The sequence below is a fragment of the Anabrus simplex genome, chromosome 1, assembly GCF_040414725.1.
Source record: "Anabrus simplex isolate iqAnaSimp1 chromosome 1, ASM4041472v1, whole genome shotgun sequence".
In the NCBI taxonomy this organism is placed as follows: Eukaryota; Metazoa; Arthropoda; class Insecta; order Orthoptera; family Tettigoniidae; genus Anabrus; species Anabrus simplex.
In genome coordinates, this window is record NC_090265.1 from 898057242 (window position 1) to 898077371 (window position 20130).

General features: G+C 40.2%; 1 protein-coding gene across 1 annotated transcript in view; it reads right to left on the bottom strand.

The window, feature by feature from the left end:
- The window catches only part of LOC136874633 (p21-activated protein kinase-interacting protein 1-like), a 119234-nt gene that overhangs the window by 53379 nt on the left and 45725 nt on the right, over positions 1-20130 (bottom strand). Inside the window, exons 3-4 of the mRNA XM_067148261.2 lie at positions 18414-18548; positions 6182-6302 (exon numbers count right to left, since the gene is read on the bottom strand). Coding sequence (XP_067004362.2) covers positions 6182-6302; positions 18414-18548 — 256 coding nt within the window. The remainder of the gene's footprint in view (positions 1-6181; positions 6303-18413; positions 18549-20130) is intronic.

A 20130-nucleotide genomic window follows, 5' to 3' on the forward strand; every position in this document is an offset into this window, starting at 1 on the left:
CTGTTTGAGTCATCAGTCCATAGACTGGTTTGATGCAGCTCTACATACCACCCCGTACTGCGCTAACCTTTTCATTTCTACGTAACTGCTGTATCCTACAGCTGCTCTAATCTGCTTGTCATATTCATACCTTCGTACCCCTACTGTTCTTACCCCGTACACTTTCCTCAAAACCAACTGACCAACTCGGGTAGACACCCCTTCAAAACGGACAATTTTTTCCGTCCCGAAGGTGTCCATTATAGAGAGGTTTTACTGTATATTCATTAGCGGAGCATACTTTGTGAACTTTTACTAAATATTTATGGGATTTTTCAGGGAGATATTGCCTAAATAGCAGTCGTCCCCTTCATGGCACCATCAACTTATCGATAACGATAACTTGTGACTCATCAGGCAAAAGAATATTTTTGAAGTTTACATCAAGTAGTGTAATCAAGTATTTGATTTTTGCTAGACATGGTTCAACAATGGTTGGTTCCTCGTTATTATGGAAATGCAAGCATTTCAACAGGGTGTCAAATTTGGTCCCTTTTCATAGTTTTCTTTATAACCACATTTCCACACATAGGACTGTTAGACCAGTACGTTTTTCTTTGGGGAAGAGGATAAATACCCATAATCATAAGAACTGGTTTTTCTTTTTTAGAACTTGTTTTACGTTGCACCAACGCAGAGAGGTCTTATGGCGACAGCGGAATATAAAAGGCCTAGGAGTGAGAAGGAAGCGGCCGTGGCCTTAATTAAGGTACAGACCCAGCATTTGCCTGGTGTGAAAATGAGAAACCACGGAAAACCATATTCAGAGCTGCTGACAGTGGGGTTTGAACCCACTATCCCCCAGGTGCAAGCTCACAGCTGCGTGCCCCTAACCATTCGGCCAACTTGCTCGGTCATAAGAACTCCAAGCAGCTTCTTGATTTCTTCTTTTGTGCAGTTCTTCCATTTAGCCATTGGTGAGCATCTTTTTACTCTTCTAGAAGCAGTGTAGTGCCTTGCATATCTGTTGGTTTCTAAACAATTACATGTAAGATTACCAGGCGAGTTGGCCGTGCGGTTTGAGGTGCGTGGCTGTGTGCTTGCATCCGGGAGATAGTGGGTTCGAATCCCATGGCCGGCAGCCCTGAAGATGTTTTTCCAGGTTTCCCATTTTCACACCAGGCAAATGCTAGGGCAGTGCCCTAATTAAGGACACAGCCGCTTCCTTCCAGCTCCTAGGCCTTTCCTATCCCATTGTCGCCATAAGACCTATCTGTGTCGAGGCGATGTAAAGTCACTATAAAAAACCCATCTAAGATTTCATCATCTAAAAATTTATTATATACTGTAAAAGGGTCTGTAACCTCCAAATTATACTGCAGCGGGAGATGAACGTTGCTCACGTCCGCAGGATTTACCTCCTCATTGCCCTGCACGTGTCCCCCGGGTGGTGCTAAGCGAGCAACAGCAATAGGCAGCCAGTCTATCCTAGGATCTCCTGGCTATCAAATTATGTCAAAGACACCATGTGGAAACAGCTCTTCTCAGAGCTCTTTAGCAAGAAACATTGGTCCCACTATTCGTATTTTCCAACTCAATATAGAAAGCATCAGCAGAGCAAAGTGTGATTATCTCTCAAAAGTACTCAGAGAGAACAACATAGATGTTGTTGTCCTTCAAAAGACGCATGTTGCTAATGAAGAACAACTCCGTACTAGAGGTCATATTGCTGGGTACACGGCACTAGGAGCAACTTACCATGAAACATATGGAGTGGCCACATATGTCCATAATGACATCAAAGAAGCTGAGCTACTATCTCAAAGCACAGAAGAAAATGTCCATCAGGTTGTCGTCCGACTGAATAATGTCTCGATCATCAACATCTACAAACCACCATGCATCTTATGGCCTCAGTATGTTGTACCAACTGCAAAACATCCTGCGATTTATGTGGGTGATTTCAACAGTCATCATGAACTCTGGAAGTATTCTACAACAGATGATTGTGGATGTAAATTAATGGACTGGTGCGAAAGTAATAACCTCCATCTAGTATTTGATGCTAAAGATCGAGGAACTTCTCGATCAGCTGCATGGGGTAGAGATTCAAATCCAGATTTATGCTTCGTCAGCTCCAATATAAATGGGAATCCCTCGCACACTACACGCAAAGTGATGGGAGATTTCCCTCATAGCCAGCATAGACCAGTAATACTCGAGTTTGGTGTCACAATTCCCATTATACGTTCAACGCCATGTCCCCGATGGAATTTCCAGAAAGCTGATTGGTCTGCATTCTCTGTAGAACTAGATAAATACATTCGTTGGATTCCCCCAAATCACCAAAGTTATCAACGTCTTGTTGGCGCAGTTATATCTACTGCTAAGAAATGTATGCCCAGAGGTTATCGGAAAGAATATGTTCCTGGCTGGAATGCCCAGAATGAGGAATTATTTAAGAATTTCCAACAAAACAGAGATGCAGAAACTGCTAACAAACTTCTGGCTAGCTTGGATGATCACCGAAGACAAAAGTGGGTTGAAACTGTCGAAAGCTTAGATTTTACTCATTCTAGCAGAAAGGCCTGGGGCCTTCTTAGAAGGCTAGGAGAAGGGGCACCAGTAGTGAAGGGTCAACCTCAGGTGACACCTGACCAAATAGCTTCCCATATTGTAACAACTTCCCGAGCTCCAGCTGAAAAGAAGCATACAAAGTATATTAGATGCCAGCTTCGTGCTCTGAAATCGTCAGTACCTCGCATTTCTAGCTATTCACGTCCCTTTACAGCCCTTGATGTTCAAGAGACTCTCAAAGAACTAAAACCTGGTAAGGCACCTGGATTCGATGGAATTCATCCAGAATTACTCATATATATGGGAGACAATGCAAAGAGATGGTTGGCACAGTTCTACACGGACATTCTTCAGACTGGACAAATCCCACCTGACTTCAAGAAAGCTAAACTTATTTCCATATTGAAGCCCGGAAAACCTGAAATCAGGCCTGAAAGTTACAGACCAATAGCCCTCCTTAGCTGTTGCTACAAACTCTTTGAAAGGCTTATCTACAACAGAATTGGATCAACCATTTTAGAACTCATTCCTGTGGATCAGGCAGGCTTCAGACCTAACCGAAACTGCTGTGATCAAGTACTTTCATTAACATCTTACACTGAGGCTGGATACCAGCAAAAGCTTAAAACATCTGCTGTCTTTGTGGATCTCACTGCTGCCTTTGATACCGTTTGGAAGGAAGGATTGATTCATAAATTACTCAGAGCTATACCCTGCAGAACGATTGCACAGCTTATCAACAACATGATCAGTGACAGGAAATTCCAGGTCTGGTTAGGTGAAAAGAAAAGCTCAGTGAGAAAACTGCATAATGGTTTGCCCCAAGGATCAGTTTTATCGCCCCTACTGTTTAATCTGTACATCTCTGATCTTCCAGAAACAATATCCAGGAGGTTCTGCTATGCTGATGACTTGACCCTGGCCACACAACACAAGATCTTTGAGAAAACTGAAGACATTTTGACTCAGGACTTATCCACATTGGCAGAATATTTCAGGAAATGGAGACTCAGACCCAGTACAGCCAAAACGGAGGTTTCTTGCTTCCATTTGAGTAACTGGCTCGCTAACTTAAAACTAAATATTACCTTCTCCAATCGAGTACTTAATCACAATAGGTATCCAAAATATCTCGGTGTTACCTTGGACCGGACATTATCATTCACACAACATCTTTTGAACTTGTCGAAGAATTTGAAAACCCGAAACAATATTATTCAGAAGCTAACTGGTAACACTTGGGGATCTACTGCAAACATCCTACGCTCTTCAGCCTTAGCACTGGTTTTCTCTGCTGCTGACTACTGTGCTCCAGTGTGGATTAATAGTCCCTATACAAAGTATATTGAGCCACAATTGAATACCAGCATGCGTCTTATATCTGGCACCATCAGATCAACTCCAGTTCACTGGCTCCCTCTGTTGTCAGGAATAATGCCATCTGACTTACGAAGATCCAGAGCTCTTGTTCGAGAGTACAACAAGATCTGCAAGAATCCTCTGCTACCTGTTCTAAATGACATACCAGCTCTTAGCCTCAAAAGACTGAAATCACGACATCCATCCCTTTGTGATGCTGCTCTGAAGACGTCCACTAACTTCAATGCTTTGGAAGAGTGGAAAGGCCGCTGGAACAACTCTCCCAATGTGCCCCTGCGTAACATCTTCAGAGGGGAATATATTGCAAATGGATCCCAACTACCACGTGCAACTTGGACCAGATTGAACAGGATCAGGACAGGTCATGGAAGGTGCAGGGTTTCCTTCTACAAGTGGAACTTTGTACCATCTCCAGAATGTGACTGTGGAGCCCCTCGCCAGACTATTCCTCACATTGTAAGCGAGTGTCAACTGCGGGCTTATCCAGGTAGTTTGGAAGACTTCCTATCTCCAACAGCGGAAGCACTACAGTGGATTGAAAAGTTGGACATTCAGATATAACACTTAACGCCTGAAGTGAATCAATGTTTTTGTTATTATGTATATATTGTATATTATGTATATAATTTCCTTGCCATACACTAATAATAGTACACTGCAGCCCTGGCTGTCCAGTAAAATGAAATTCCCCACACGTGGATTTCAATCAGCCCACTCGACAATACTGTTTATGTGATCATTATGAATAGCACTTACTACCATTTGTACTGGATCACAGTCACTCCATTCTGCATCACTACATTCTTCCTCACTTTCTTCTAGCACACTTATAAGGTCACGATCACTTTCAGTATCTGATGGTAAATATTCATTTCCAGGCACTGATATGTCACTATGTTCAGACACACATGTGCTCTCATTTAAGATTTCTTCAATCTCATCCGGATCCATAATAAATATTTAGGCCTACCACAAATTAAAATAGGGATGTGGTTTTACTGTTTCTAAAACAGCGCCAGCAAAAAGTACCACTTTATACCACAGGGCAACGAAAATGATGCAAACCATAAACAATGAACTGTAAACTGTTTCAATATTTTTCGAACTTGAGAGGTTCACAGATACACTGAAAGAATGCACTACTGATTTCTTATGGAAGGTGCTGCACTCATACAAGCAATTTTGAAAATGACAAAGCTTCAAAATCTACTTCAATGACCATGACATTGCATGTACCATTGGTGGTGCACGACGGCATAAGATTGCCACGTGATTACCAAATACCGTTGTACACCACCGGTGATACACAAACTAAAGTGCATAAAATGTCTCTAAAACTGTTATAATACAAAAACTGACCATGGATCAAGAGGTTTCATGTGAAAAACAATGTTCTTTGTATAAAAACTCAATGTCATCTTTTAAGGAATGCAGTGCTAAATATAATGCAATTTTTGAGAGGTAAAATTTTTTTATTGTGTACCACTGGTAGTGCAGGTTGCGATGAAAATGTTAACTTTCAGTTCTTCAAGCAGCTATCCAGGTTGCAATATCAATAACAGCAATTAGGAACGTGGACCTACATGAAATATAGTGCAAAACCACAGCACTCCAGAGTGTCCACAAAGACGTCACATTTCAGTAGATCACACACATAAAAGATAATGAAGTATACAAACGAGTCAAAATACACCACACTCTCATTATTATACAAAAGATCAATAAAATCTAACAAGTAACAACAATCCCAAGAGCAATTCAGTATATAATATGAAAATGAAAATCCACAGCCTGTTTCCAGTCATTTGACCGGGTCAGGAATGGAATGAATGAATGAATGAATGAATGAATGAATGAATGAATGAATGAAGCCCTCATCTAGCAGCGAGGATAGGAATTGTGCTGGCTGCCAAAGCCTGTCGCACTCCTCTGAGGCAATGATTAATGAATGACAGATGAAATAAAATTATATTGGAGAGTGTTGCTGGAATGAAATATGACAGGGAAAACTGGAGTACCCAGAGAAAAACCTCTCCCACCTCTGCTTTGTCCAGCACAAATCTCACATGGAGTGACCGGGATTTGAACCACGGAACCCAGCGGTGAGAGGCCAGTGCACTGCCACCTGAACCACGGATGCTCTCCCATAATATTAAAAAAAAATCACAATTTATAATAAATAGGTTAAGAAAAAAGAATCTGTAACAAACATCTGATTAAAAATATTTCTTTTAGAAAAACTTACACAGACAGATGAGTGGCATATGCTTGTCTACCCTTGATCAGATTCCAAGTGCGTAGCCGACCATCTCTACCCACAGATAGAGCTATCTTTCCAGATGGGTGGACACTCAAACTTGTAACAGCTGAAAAACACATAAAAAAACTTTGATAAAAGAAAACACAAGTGTCTGTGTGTTTTAAGTAAAGAATATCACACACATCTTGTAGCATATTTTAGTGAGTAAAGAAAACCAATATGTGGCTCCAATAACCATGATACACATGGCTCACATTTGGCACCGCATGGAGGACTATTTCATGCACAAGTCAGTATTCTAGAAATGTATCACGAATATTTATTTCAGCATTCTGAAAATGTGGAAATGGTCTTAGCAGTTGGGGTATATCTCTAGAAAGGCAATATATATTAGATCTAAACAATATAGCTTTCCATGAAAACTCTTATGTATGAATGGACTTGAAAGACGAATTTCACTAATTCATATTCAGGAAGATCTAAATCGGCCAATTTTGATGATAAATGCTAGGATGGCTTCTTGAACAAAGTCATGAGGACTTGTTTCAGTTTCTAGTCTCACAAAAATGGTGGATGGGTATGTGTGCACCGTATGTCAGTAAAAAGGAGGGAGACTGATGGTCAGGAGGCTGCGGTGACAAGCATTATACTGACCAGGATATATGGAAAGAAAAAAAAAAAGTATGCACACAGAGTCTGAAAAGAACTTATGCAGAAAGCATTTAGATAGAATGAACCTGTTCTTCCGACAGAATTTAAATGCATCAAAAGTGGTCTCTACAAATTTACTATAATGAAAATCTACATATGAAACTCCACTCTACTGTCAGTATAGGCCTAGTTAGAATGCTCCAGCAGACAAATTGAACAGGAAATACAACAAATGAGGAGACCCACTGCAGAGCAAAACTTGCAAATAGAATATGTGACTGATTTTCAGGCTAGGGATCTTCAAGGTTATACAGATCTACTATTGATAATATTATTGGTTTTACGTCCCACTAAATATCTTGAACAGTTTTTGGAGATCCCAAGGTGCTGGAAAGTCTTCCTGCAGGAGTTCTTTTAAATGTATATCGACATGAGGCTAATATTATCTGACCACCTTCAATCAACACTAGACTGAGGTGGGATCAAACCCAAAACTTGCGCTCAGAAATCAGTGCTCTACCATCTGAGCTACTCAGCCCAGCTATATATCCACTTAGGATTAACAAAGGGAAGAGGAGGAAAGGGGGAGGGAGGGAGAGAGAGAGAGAGAGAGAGAGAGAGAGAGAGGAAAGTAAAACATTTGTGGGACAACCTGCTCTGGCATTGTCAACAGGTAATGAATTATAAAAATAAAGGGCCAAAACCTTGAAACTGTGGGAGAGCTTCAACTACTTGAGAAGCGAACTGATGCACGATGCAGGGCTGGACAAGGAGGTGTAATGAAATTAATGGTAAAAGTCAATACGGACCAAAAAGACCATAAAAATGGTCAAAGTAATAAATTCTAGATTGTAATTGGATGTCTAGTTGAAACTCGACAGTGAATCTATCCCCAGTACGCTAAGCGTAAAATTATAGTTTCCACTGTTGCTCACGTCCGCAGAAATTACCTCCTCATTAATCTGCACGTCTCCCCCGGGTGGTGCTAAGCGAGCGAAAACAATCACAATGAGACCGAACTGTCTTAATCCACCTCTCAGTCAAAGATTAAGGAGAAAAGATGTCCGAATATGCCATTCTCAGGGCCCTGAAGTTCGTAAGATTGGACCATCGATACAAACTTACCGACTCAACGTAGAGGGTATAAGCAGAGCAAAGTGTGAATATTTAACCAGTGTTAATAGAGTATGGTTGCCCAGTTGTATTTCCTGTTAAAACAATAATCACCATGACCTCCACCTGTCAAGACTAGCTCAGTGTACATAATTAAATGTCCATGCTTTACGGTTATAGTAGTTTGCTCATTTAGCAGAACAAAGAGTAATTACATTCCCTATCCGGTGAGCAGTGCTATAAATATTTGGCTTATTTTTTAACTTTTTTACTTCTCATTTAGCTTTCTCTAGCTTATATTGAATGATGATCTAGCTTATTAAATGTAAATTGGTTTGGCAACACTGCTCTACATCCTTGTAGGAAGCCACTGCAATGTCTACTGTTATAGGAGTAATATAGTTTTCTTTATGTAGATCTGCTAATATGAAATGCAATCTTTCAGGTTAGTGTTCTCTTTTGTTGGTTGGAATCGAACTCGTGATCATACGTTGGATACCACCATTGATCTCTCGAGGAAGCTAATTAACCAGTGAACGATGGGCATGACCGCTATAAAATTCTTTTCTTTATTTAATAATAATAATAATAATAATAATAATTATTATTATTATTATTATTATTATAATGGTGCATGGCATCTTTGTAGGCTTGGTGTTGAACTAATGAGGATAAAATGAATGGTGAAGACGTAATAAACACTCAGCCCCCAAGCCATGGGAATTTACAGTATGATGGGGTTGATTCTGAAAATTGAACTGGGGCCATTGGACCAAAGGCAAGCATTCTATCCATTTAGCCACAAAGCCAGACTTCAATTTGCTAAACCTTAGGCTACCATCTCCACTGATCAGGTGTTGATTACTGACAGTAGCTGAGGCCAGGGCAGTAGCTTGTAAAGCAAGCAGACTTCTCCGTTGGCTATTGGCTGCAGCTCAAAACGCTTCAGGCTTGATGTTCACTAAACCAACCATCGAAAAGGGGTAATCGAAGTCTAGTGGTAGTCCATGTCTTGATCCCAGCATACGTCACTGGTACTTACAGTGATCCAATAAATAACTTTTACCCCATCAATGCAGTAATTAAAAATGAGAGGAGTTACCCTATTTGTGAAACTCACAAACTGACTTTTAACCCCATTTTTCACCATACCATTGCCTGCTGTCCATCTCACAACATTATTGACGTCATTTTGCAGTTGCTCTTGTAACATTTATTACTACATACAGAATAATATCATCCGCAAAAAGCCTTATCTCTGATTCAACTTCTTTACTCACATCATTTATATATATAAGAAAACAAAAATCCAGTAATACTGCCTTGAGGAATTCTCCTCTTAATTATTACAGGGTCAGATAAAGCTTTCCTTACTCTAATTCTCCGAGATCTATTTTCTAGAAATATAGCAACCCATTCAGTCACTCCTCTGTCTAGTCCTATTGCATTCATTTTTGCCAGTAGTCTCCCATGATCCACCATATTGAATGCCTTCAAGAGGTCAATCACAATACAGTTCATTTTACCTCCTGAATCCAAGATATCTGCTATATCTTGCTGGAATCCTACAAGATGAGAGCTTCAGTGGAATAACCTTTCCTAAACACGAGCTGCCCTCTATCGAACCAATTATTAATTTTGCAAACATGTCTAATATAATCAGAAAGAATGCTCTCCCAAAGCTTACATGCAATGCATGTCAAACTGCCTGGCCTGTAATTTTCAGCTTTATGCCTATCAGCCTTTCCTCTATACACAGGGGCTACTATAGCAACTCTCCATTCATTTGGTATAGCTCCTTCATGCAAACAATAATCAAATAAGTAGTTCAGATATGGTACTTCATCCCAACCTACTGTCTTTTTTTTTTTTTGCTAGGGGCTTTACGTCGCACTGACACATATAGGTCTTATGGCGACGATGGGACAGGAAAGGCCTAGGAGTTGGAAGGTAGCGGCCGTGGCCTTAATTAAGGTACAGCCCCAGCATTTGCCTGGTGTGAAAATGGGAAACCACGGAAAACCATCTTCAGGGCTGCCGATAGTGGGATTCGAACCTACTATCTCCCGGATGCAAGCTCACAGCCGCGCGCCTCTACGCGCACGGCCAACTCGCCCGGTCCTACTGTCTTTAGTATATCCCCAGAAATCTTATCAATTCTAGCCACTTTTCTACTTTTCAACTTTTGTATCTCATTGTAAATGTCATTGTTATCATAGGTAAACTTTAATACTTCTTTAGCATTAGTCACCTCCTCTATCTGGACATTATCCTTGTAACCAACGATCTTTACACACTGCTGACTGAATACTTCATTTTGAAGATCCTCACAAACACACTCCCCTTGTTCATTAATGATTCCTGGAATGTCCTTCTTGGAACCTGTTTCTGTCTTAAAGTACCTATACATACCCTTCCATTTTTCACTAAAATTTGTACGACTGCCAATTACGCTTGCCATCATGTTATCCTTTGCTGACTTCTTTGCTAGATTCAATTACCTAGTAAGTTCCTTCAATTTCTCCTTATTTCCACAGCCATTTCTACTTCTATTTCTTTCCAATCTGCACATCATTCTTTGTCTCTTTATTTCTCTGTTATAATAAAGTGGATCTTTACCATTCCTTACCACCCTTAAAGGTACAAACCTGTTTTCACACTCCTCAACAATTGCTTTAAAACATCCCAGAGTCTGTTTACATTTTTATTTATCGTTTTTCACCGATCATATTTACTTTTCAAACACTCCCTCATGACTGCTTTATCAGTCATATGGTACTGCCAAATAGTCCTGATGTTAAAGGCCTTCCTTTCTATCAAATTTATTTTTAACTATGAAAAAAACAGCTTTCTTATCACTAATCCATCTATTACTTCGGTTTCTCTACAGAGCTTATCTGGTTTTACCAACACCACACTACCGGGCAAGTTGGCTGTGCGGATAGAGGCACGTAGCTGTGAGCTTGCATCCGGGAGATAGTGGGTTCGAATTGCACTGTCAGCAGCCCTGAATATGTTTTTCCGGGGTTGCCCATTTTCACCCCAGGCAAATGCTGGGGCTGTACCTTAATTAAACCACTGCCAGTTCCTTAAAGCTCGTAGGCCTTTCCTATCCCATCGTCGTGCCATAAGACCTATCTGTATTGGTGCGACGTAAAGCCTCTAGCAAAAAAACAAAAACAAAAAAAAAACATCCAGTATATTCTTCCCTCTAGTTGATTCCATCACTTTCTGTATCAGCTGTCCTTCCCACATTAACTTATTTGCCATTTGTTGGTCATACTTCCTGTCATTCGCATTACCTTCCCAATTGACATTTGGTAAATTGAGATCACCCGCTACAATCACCTTCCTATCCACATTGTTTACCACGTAGCTGATTATCTTATCAAATAATTCCTAATCAGCATCAGGGCTAACCTTTCCTAGTCTGTACACTCCAAAGACATCAAGTTGCCTATTATCCTTAGAAATGAGCCTTAAACCTAGAATTTTATATTTGTCATCTTTTTTATAGCTTACAAATTCTTCCTTCACCAGAATGAATCCTACTCCTCATACCATTTCCGTCCTATCTCTACAATACACACTCCAGTTCCGTGAGAAAATTTCTGCATCCATTATATCATTTCTCAGCCATGAATCCATTCCTATTACAATATATGTTAAATTACTTAATTCTATTCCTTTCTTTACAATACTTCTACAGTTCAACACTAACATTTTTATGTCATCCCTACTTGACTTCCAGATCCCTGTACCCTTATCACCGCTCCCTAAACGCACCTCCCTATAACCCTCCTAAACAAATTTCCTAAATTATATGTACCACTGCGGTTTAAGTGAAGGCCAGCTGAACGCAGATCCCTATCTCCTACCCACCCATTAGGATCAAGAAATCACACTCCCAGTTTCCCCACATACCCACTCCATAGTCTCATTTAAATTCCCGATCACTTTCCAGTCAGTATCCCTCCTACACAGTATTCCACTGATAACAATCTCTGCTTCCTTAAACTTCACCCGTGCTGCATTTACCAGATCCCACACATCCCCAACTATTTTGGTACTTACACCTGCTTGCCGTAAGTTATTGGTACCAATGTGAAACACTACCACCTTCTCCTTTCCCTCGTCTTTCTCTTCTACTTTCCTCAACATCTGCCTCAACCTAATTCCTGGATAACACTCTACCCTGGTTCCCTGTCCTCCACACACTTTCCCCACATGTGTAACAATGGAATCCCCCATGACCAGAGCCTCAACCCTACCCACCTCAGTTGATCTCCTCCTCTCTTGGTCAGCCCTATCTTTCCTGACAGCTGCAGAAGCTACTTCCTCATGCCTTTTCTCCCCCACCCACCTGTCCTTTCCTATCATCTACTCTACAATTTCCTTTCCTACCCTTCTTCCTACTTCCACACTTCTCAGCAACAGTTTCCTGTTCCTCATGTGCGGCTCCATGGCTAAATGGCTAACGTGCTGGCCTTTAGTCAAAGGGGTCCCGGGTTCGATTCCCGGCACAGTCAGGAAATTTAACCAACAGTGGTTAATTTTGCTGACACGGGGGCTGGGTGTGTGTGTTGTCTTCATGATCATTTCATCCTCGTCACAATGCGCACGTCGGCTATGGGCGTCTAATTAAAGGACTTGCACCCAGCGAGTCGAACATGTGTTCGGACACTCCTGGCACTAAAAGCCATACGCCACTGAATTTCATTTCCTGTTCCTCATCTTCCTTCTGTTGTTCTACCTGCAGTAACTCGTACCGATTTCTCACAGACAGCTGTCCTGAATTCTGATCCTGAATAGAGCCCTTAGCCTGCAATCTCCTTCCCCTTAGAACATTCGACCACCTGTCTTCTACAATTCCTCCCCTTTCCTTCCCATAACTCTTTTATACCTACTGTATCCTGTACATTATTTGAGGGAGGCCTACCTTCCTTCCTGTCTTCTGAGAGAACACTAATTATCTCCCTCAAACTTTCCAACTCCTCCCTTATGCTCCTTAATGATTGGCCAAACCCATAGTTCCTACACTTGCACTCCTTGGCCATTCTCTACGGAAAAATGAAAAGAAAAGGAAAAATAGATAACTTATTATATGCAAAAAAAATTAAAGGAAAGAAATATTGTTTAGGATAGTACACAAAGGTCACACGACAATAAGGTACCGGTAATTTATGTACTACTCCACTACAATACTACTTAGTCATACTATATTTTTATCCTACAGCATCCTAACAGGATAAAAACTGCCATTAATTACTGAATACCGAAAGGAATACACAAGAATTACACAATTCTAAACTGCAGTTAAGCCTATCCTAATTACAACAACAAAATTCTAATAGGACAGTTTCTACGCATACTTCTACTATACTACAAAAATATTTTACAATAGAATAAGCCCGCTAACTTTTAACCCATTCCGGTCTGGGCCTGAATATCCCTAACAAAAGTTCTGGACTGGGCATTTCTAAGGATTTGAAATAGATTATATCTCTGTACATGTAGGAGATATTGCATGATTCTTTTTCCTTTGTGCTTGTTTGAGCATCTAGTTTTTAAAACTGTTGTTTGTTTCACGTCAGCTATCACTTGAGATTGTACATTTGTTTGTATACAATGCCATATTTTGTGAATGAAAAAAAAAAAGTCTGACGGATTATTAATAAGTACAGTTTTCTGAAATACTGTTATATTTTCCCTAGATTGATCATGTAAAATGTGCGTTGTAATTACAAAACAACAACAATAATGAAAAATATTAAATAATAACTGTTCAATAATAATAATAATAATAATAATAATAATAATAATAATAATAATAATAATAATAATAATAATAATAATAACACTAATAAGAACAACAACAACAATGGGAGCTCTTATGAAATTTATTTATATATTTCTATGTGACTATAGTGGCTCGGAAGGTGATGTTAGCGAAGATGATACTGAAGGCATGCAATTGTAATTTTATTCACAAATGGAAATATTGACATCCAAATAGGAATTTGAAACAACATCTTGCATTTCATTATGATTGGAATTCATTTTACACTTTACCGTGTGTTCCCGCGCGTTTCATAACTGCGCGAATACTTGAAAGAATATCTACTACATATTAGTAAAATTTTCTGTTTTTTAGATGTGAGGGATTACGATTACATAAAATATCAAAAATATAACTTCTAACAAACACTTGCTTGCCGCGAAACACCATGTTTTACAGCATATTGAGTGACAACACCTACTAATGCACACTCGTCAATTATATTGTAAATTCTCTGACTTAAGACAATTTTCTCGTAAGTAACTCATGAAGAAACACGATGTAGTCAGCAGAATGTGTGCATAGCTCGTTCTCGATTTTTAGCGAATTGTCAAACCTTACCACGGACTATGCTCGCAGGGCGGCGTGAACGTAGCTCGCAGTTAGACCGGAAAGAGTTAATGAGATACTACAACACACAATAATAATTTTAAACTATGTTCAGACATATCCTAATCACAGTATGTTACTACTAAGCACAAACAGAAATGAAAATTGCAATTTTGTAATTTGCAAGAACTACTCAAAGATTACCAACGAAGCTAAATGAGTAGACAGATTAATATTAGTACTATTTTATCCTACTATGCTCTAATAGATACACACGAAAGATACGCACACAAAGATACACACAAATATAGCAGGCAAAATACTATCTAAAAAAATGTATTTACACTACAATTCTCAACTGAAATTTCGTTGTATGATTTTTACAGCTGGTGGATTAGTATTATTTTTCCCTACTACATGGGGCAGAGAGCAAGTGTCCTTAAATGCTGAAAAATAAGAAATTGTATACAATAATTTCTGTCAAAACTATGCCGGGGACTTAATCTGCAATATTATTGGGATATAGCTATTTGATTATTAACTTTTATTTGATGAATAAATGAAGGTGCAAAGTCTACAAATTATCGGAATACAGTAATCAGCTGATTCATGTATTTGACTACTCAGCAACAATATTCTCTTTGATCTCTGCTATATTAAAGCCAAACAAAGACCCTTCAAAAGCTGAAAACTACCGCACCATTGCACTCCTTAGTGTCACATTCAAGCTGCTAGAGAGACTGATTCACAATAGAATATCCTTAGCCATCAACCAGGTTGTTCCTATAGAGCAAGTCTGGATTTAGACCAGGAAGAGGGGATGTGAGGAACAGGTGCTAACAGTAGCAACTCACGTCGAAAATGGCTTTGAGAAGAAGTTTGTAAACATGGGTGTCTCCTTAGATCTAACTGCTACTTATGGTACCGTTTGGCATCACAAACTGCTGCTCAAATTCATTAGTGTCATACCTTGTCAGAAACTAACCACTCTAATAGGCAATATGCTGAGCAATAGGTATTTCCAAGTGTTTTCAGAAAACTCTACAAGTAGGGTGCACAAATAAATGACAGGCTCCTACAGGGATCTGTGCTGGCTCCACTCCTTTTTAATTTGTACACATACGATCTTCCAAATACCAAGTCCAAGAAATTTATTTACGCTGATGATATTGCCTTGACAGCACAGGATCAAAGCTTCCCTGAACCTGCAGCAACATTAACATCAGATCTGAAGATATTGGATGAATACGAGGACGGTTTGAAAAGTTCTCGGAATCACCGCTAGATGTCAGTGCTAGAGCAACAAGGTTCCCACGCAATAATCACACATCCTTTGTGAGTGAATACGTGGCGCGTCAGGGCTCTAGCTTCAAGAGTGTGGTAGTGACGACTCTTTTTGTTGTTCCCGCATAGTGATTTGTGACAATGGAAAAAACTGAGATTCGAGCAGAGATTAAATACTTTGTAAAGAAAGGTATGAAAGCAAAGGAAATTCATGCCGACTTTTAGAGGGACTCTGCTCCTTCATTTTCAACTGTTGCCAAGTGGACCAGCAAGTTTAAATTTGGTCCGGAGAGCTTGGATGATGATCCGCGTAGTTGACGACCAAAAAGTGTTACGACCCCAGAATTTATCGCAAAAGTGCATAAAATGGTCAGGGAGGATCGTCGACTGAAAGTGCGGGAGATTGCTGAAACTGTAGGGATGTCTTCTGAACGGGTATATTATATTTTAACTGAAGAATTGGGTATGAAAAAATTATCCGCAAGATGGCTGCCTCGGCTCTTGACATTGGACAATAAACGCACCAGATTGGAAATGTCCGAACAAAGTCTGGCCCGTTTTCAGTGCAACCAACAAGATTATTTGTGCCGGTTTGTGACTACAGATGAAACTTGGGTCCACTACTATACCCCAGAGACAAAACAGCAGTCAAAGCAGTGGAAACATGCTGATTCACCACCACCAAAGAAAGCAAAGGCAGTGCGGTCGGCCGGGAAAGGTCATGGCCTCAGTTTTCTTGGATGCAAAAGGCATTCTGCTGATAGATTATCTTCCTACTGGCCAAACAATTACGGGGCTGTACTATGCAAACCTCCTAGACCAACTACAGGAAACAATACGCGAAATAAGACCTGGTTTGGGATGGAAAAAAGTCATCTTTCATCAGGACAACGCTCCGCCGCACACAAGTGTTATTGCCATGGCAAAACTTCATAAACTGGGGTACGAATTGTTGCCACGTCCACCTTATTCAACTGATTTGGCACCGTCAGACTTTCATCTATTCCCCAAGCTGAAAATTTTCCTCGGTAGATGGAGATTTTCTACAAGGGAAGAACTGACAGCCGAATTGGAGAGGTATTTTGCAGGCCTGGAGGAATCTCATTTCCGTATGGGATCAAGGCATTGGAACATCGCTGGACCAAATGCATTAGTCTACAGGGAGACTATGTTGAAAAATAAAAGCAGTTCCACCGAGGTAAGATACTTAATTCTAGTACATTCCGCGAACTTTTCAAACCACCTACATACTTCAAACACTCTTTGACCGACTCCTCAAAAGACTGCTGCATCAACTTTCCATATGCGGAACAAACATGCAAATTACAATCCTACAATCAGTTTCAGAGATGAGATTCTCCAATACTGCAGTAACCCTAAATACCTAGCGGTGACCCTGGACAGGTCAGTGCCATACAAAATGCATGTCAAGAACATAGCAGCTAAAATTAAAACCTGGAACAACATATTACAGAAGTTAACAGGGACCACCTAGGGTACCAATGAAATAGTCCTTAGATCTTTTGTACTCAGGTGCAGAATACTGCTGTTCTACATGGTTAAACAGTGCTCACACTAAAATAATTGACACGCAGCTCAATCAAGCAATGGCGCCTCATCACAGGATGTATTCGATCTACTAAGATGGACTGGCTTTCGGTTGTAAGTAACATTCCAATAACAAATAATGTTATTGGCTTTATGTCCCACTAACTACTTTTATGGTTTTCGGAGACGCAGAGGTGCCGGAATTTAGTCCCGCAGTTCTTTTACATGCCAGTAAATCTACCAACACGAGGCTGTCGTATCTGAGCACCTTCAAATACCAACGCACTGAGCCGGGATCGAACCTGTCGAGTTGGGGTCAGAAGGCCAGCGACTCAACCGTCTCAGGCACTCAGCCCGGCAGGTAACATTCCACCACCACCACCACCACCACCCCTAAGAAGATCTCAGTCATGGCTGAACACATGGAAGAAAATTGAAAACAACCCACTGTTGCCAATACAATCAGATCGTCCAATATTATTCCCGCAGCGACTGAAGTCCAGACAACCATCGTGGCGACCAGAAATCAATCTGCATGACAATCACTTTGAAATACTAGATGCCTGCAACAATCAGTAGCAGAACAAAAACTCCCTGACACATCATTTCTTAATTAAAACTCCTTGGGAGCAGCCCACAGGGTTTCATTCACCACGACGACAGTGGTGTGTACTGCATAGGATAAGGACTGGGCAGGGAAGAAGCGGAGCAATACTGAACAAGTCCTCTCCTCATTGTGACTGCGGTGAAGAGCAGCAAACCATGGATCATATAGTGCTTGAATGTCCCCTCAGAGCGTTTAGAAGCTCAATGAAAAACCTTCACAACCTAACACAAGAAGCCGTTGAGTTGATTAACCATCTCAACATACTGTTGTGAATATTTTTATGAACTTGAGTGTGTGTACACATGTGTGTATTTTGTATATATTTTGTAAATAGCTGATATTCCTCCTTTCATTATATGATAAATAAATAAATAAATAAAAATTAAGAATTTAGTTAACATGCATCATGAATATTGTTTTACCTCTATTTGACCATATATAAAGGAAGACAAATTCAACTGATGCTAAGTTAAACTTTTGCTATGTACCGTAGTGGTCAACATGTCTCACAAGACAATATCGCTACAGTAAGACTTACCAGGAATGGAAAGCAGTATTATCCCAGTCATGAATTTGTCTCCTCCATTAGCAAATATTGTTTTTAACACTACCTTATCCTTACTCACCTGAACCTTTATGTGCAGCTCCCCACTGTTTCTCCACCTGCCAATTGCCAGTCCGGCATACTGCTATGGTACCCTTTTCACAACCACTTAGCAAATGTGAGCCATTGGGAGTGAACTGCAGACAGTTGACAGTACCTGCACAAGAAATGAGACAATGAAGTAGAATGTCAAGGATATTTCCAGCATTTCTGTTGAAAATAAACCTCCTCCTATCTTTTTAGAATATAAACAAAGGAAGTTAGGGTTAGTAAATATGCATTCATTTCAAGCAAGTTCACAGGGGTCTAGACTCTTAGTTAACAGGTTAAGAAATTGTGACTTAATCAATGAAAAAAAAATTCAATGGAATATAGTTTATACTGTTCTCTTTCATCAAGTGGTAGTGTTGGCCTCCAGATCCCAAGATTGAGGGGTGAAACCAGCAGAGGTAGTTTGATTTTCGACCAGCAAAAAAAAAAAAGTCCATTTGATGCTCTATATCGTATGATGTAACCATGTAAAAGATCTCTGGCGACACATTTGGTGTTTAGCCGACAAAATTACGTAATTGGAATTCAGCCATAGATCACCCAAGAGAGATCGGTTTACTCTGCGTTCTGGTAGAGTAAAATAGAACAACAAAATTGGTGTGTAGGCAGCCCAGTTGGCGTCAAACGAGAATGCCTGCACACAGCAGCCGAGGCCGTACGATTATTTTTAAATTTATTTTTACAATTTGCTTTACATCGCACTGACACATTTATATTGGTATTATAAATTCACTCATTCGGAACAAACATTTCAGATTCCCTATGGGAATCAACATCTGTATCATCTGATGGCCAAGCAGGCATCAATTTTTGGTAATGAGATAAAGTCTCATAGTGCATTGGCACTGCTGGTGGCTATAATTAGCCTATGCAGTGGCCTCCACGGTATGCGCTACCCATGCGTCTTGGTAGGTGTGCTAGGTTCCAACTGATGAGACCAGGCCAGCACACGGGGGCGAAACGCTGGCAACCAGGAATGAGTTAGCTGGAAAATTTATAATGTCCAATAACGGACCATTTATATTGGTATTTTAAATTCACTCATTCAGAACAAACATTTCAGATTCCCTATGGGAATCAACATCTGTATCATCTGATGGCCAAGCAGGCATCAATTTTTGGTAATGAGATAAAGTCTCATAGTGCATTGGCACTGCTGGTGGCTACAATTAGCCTATGCAGTGGCCTCCACGGTATGCACTAGCCATGCGTCTTGGTAGGTGTGCTAGGTTCCAACTGATTAGCCCAGCCTCGCACACGGGGGCAAAACGCTGGCAACCAGGAATGAGTTAGCTGGAAAATTTATAATATCCAATAATGGACCATTTATATTGGTACTGACACAGATAGGTCTTATGGCGACGATGGGATACAAAAGGGCTAGGAGCGGGAAGGAAGTGACCGTGGCCTTAATTAAGGTACAGCACCATCATTTATCTGGTGTGAAAATGGAAAACAACGGAAAATCTTCAGTGCTGCCAACAGTGGGGTCTGAACCCACTATCGCACGAATGCAAGATGGTAGCTAAGTGACCCAAACATACAGCTACTTGCTCAGTGGTATTATTATTATTATTATTATTATTATTATTATTATTATTATTAAGCCTGCCTGGTGGCCATGATCATTAAGGCATCAAGTCTGTATAGTTTGACACCATGGTTAGTCAGTTTTAAGTCTCGCTGGT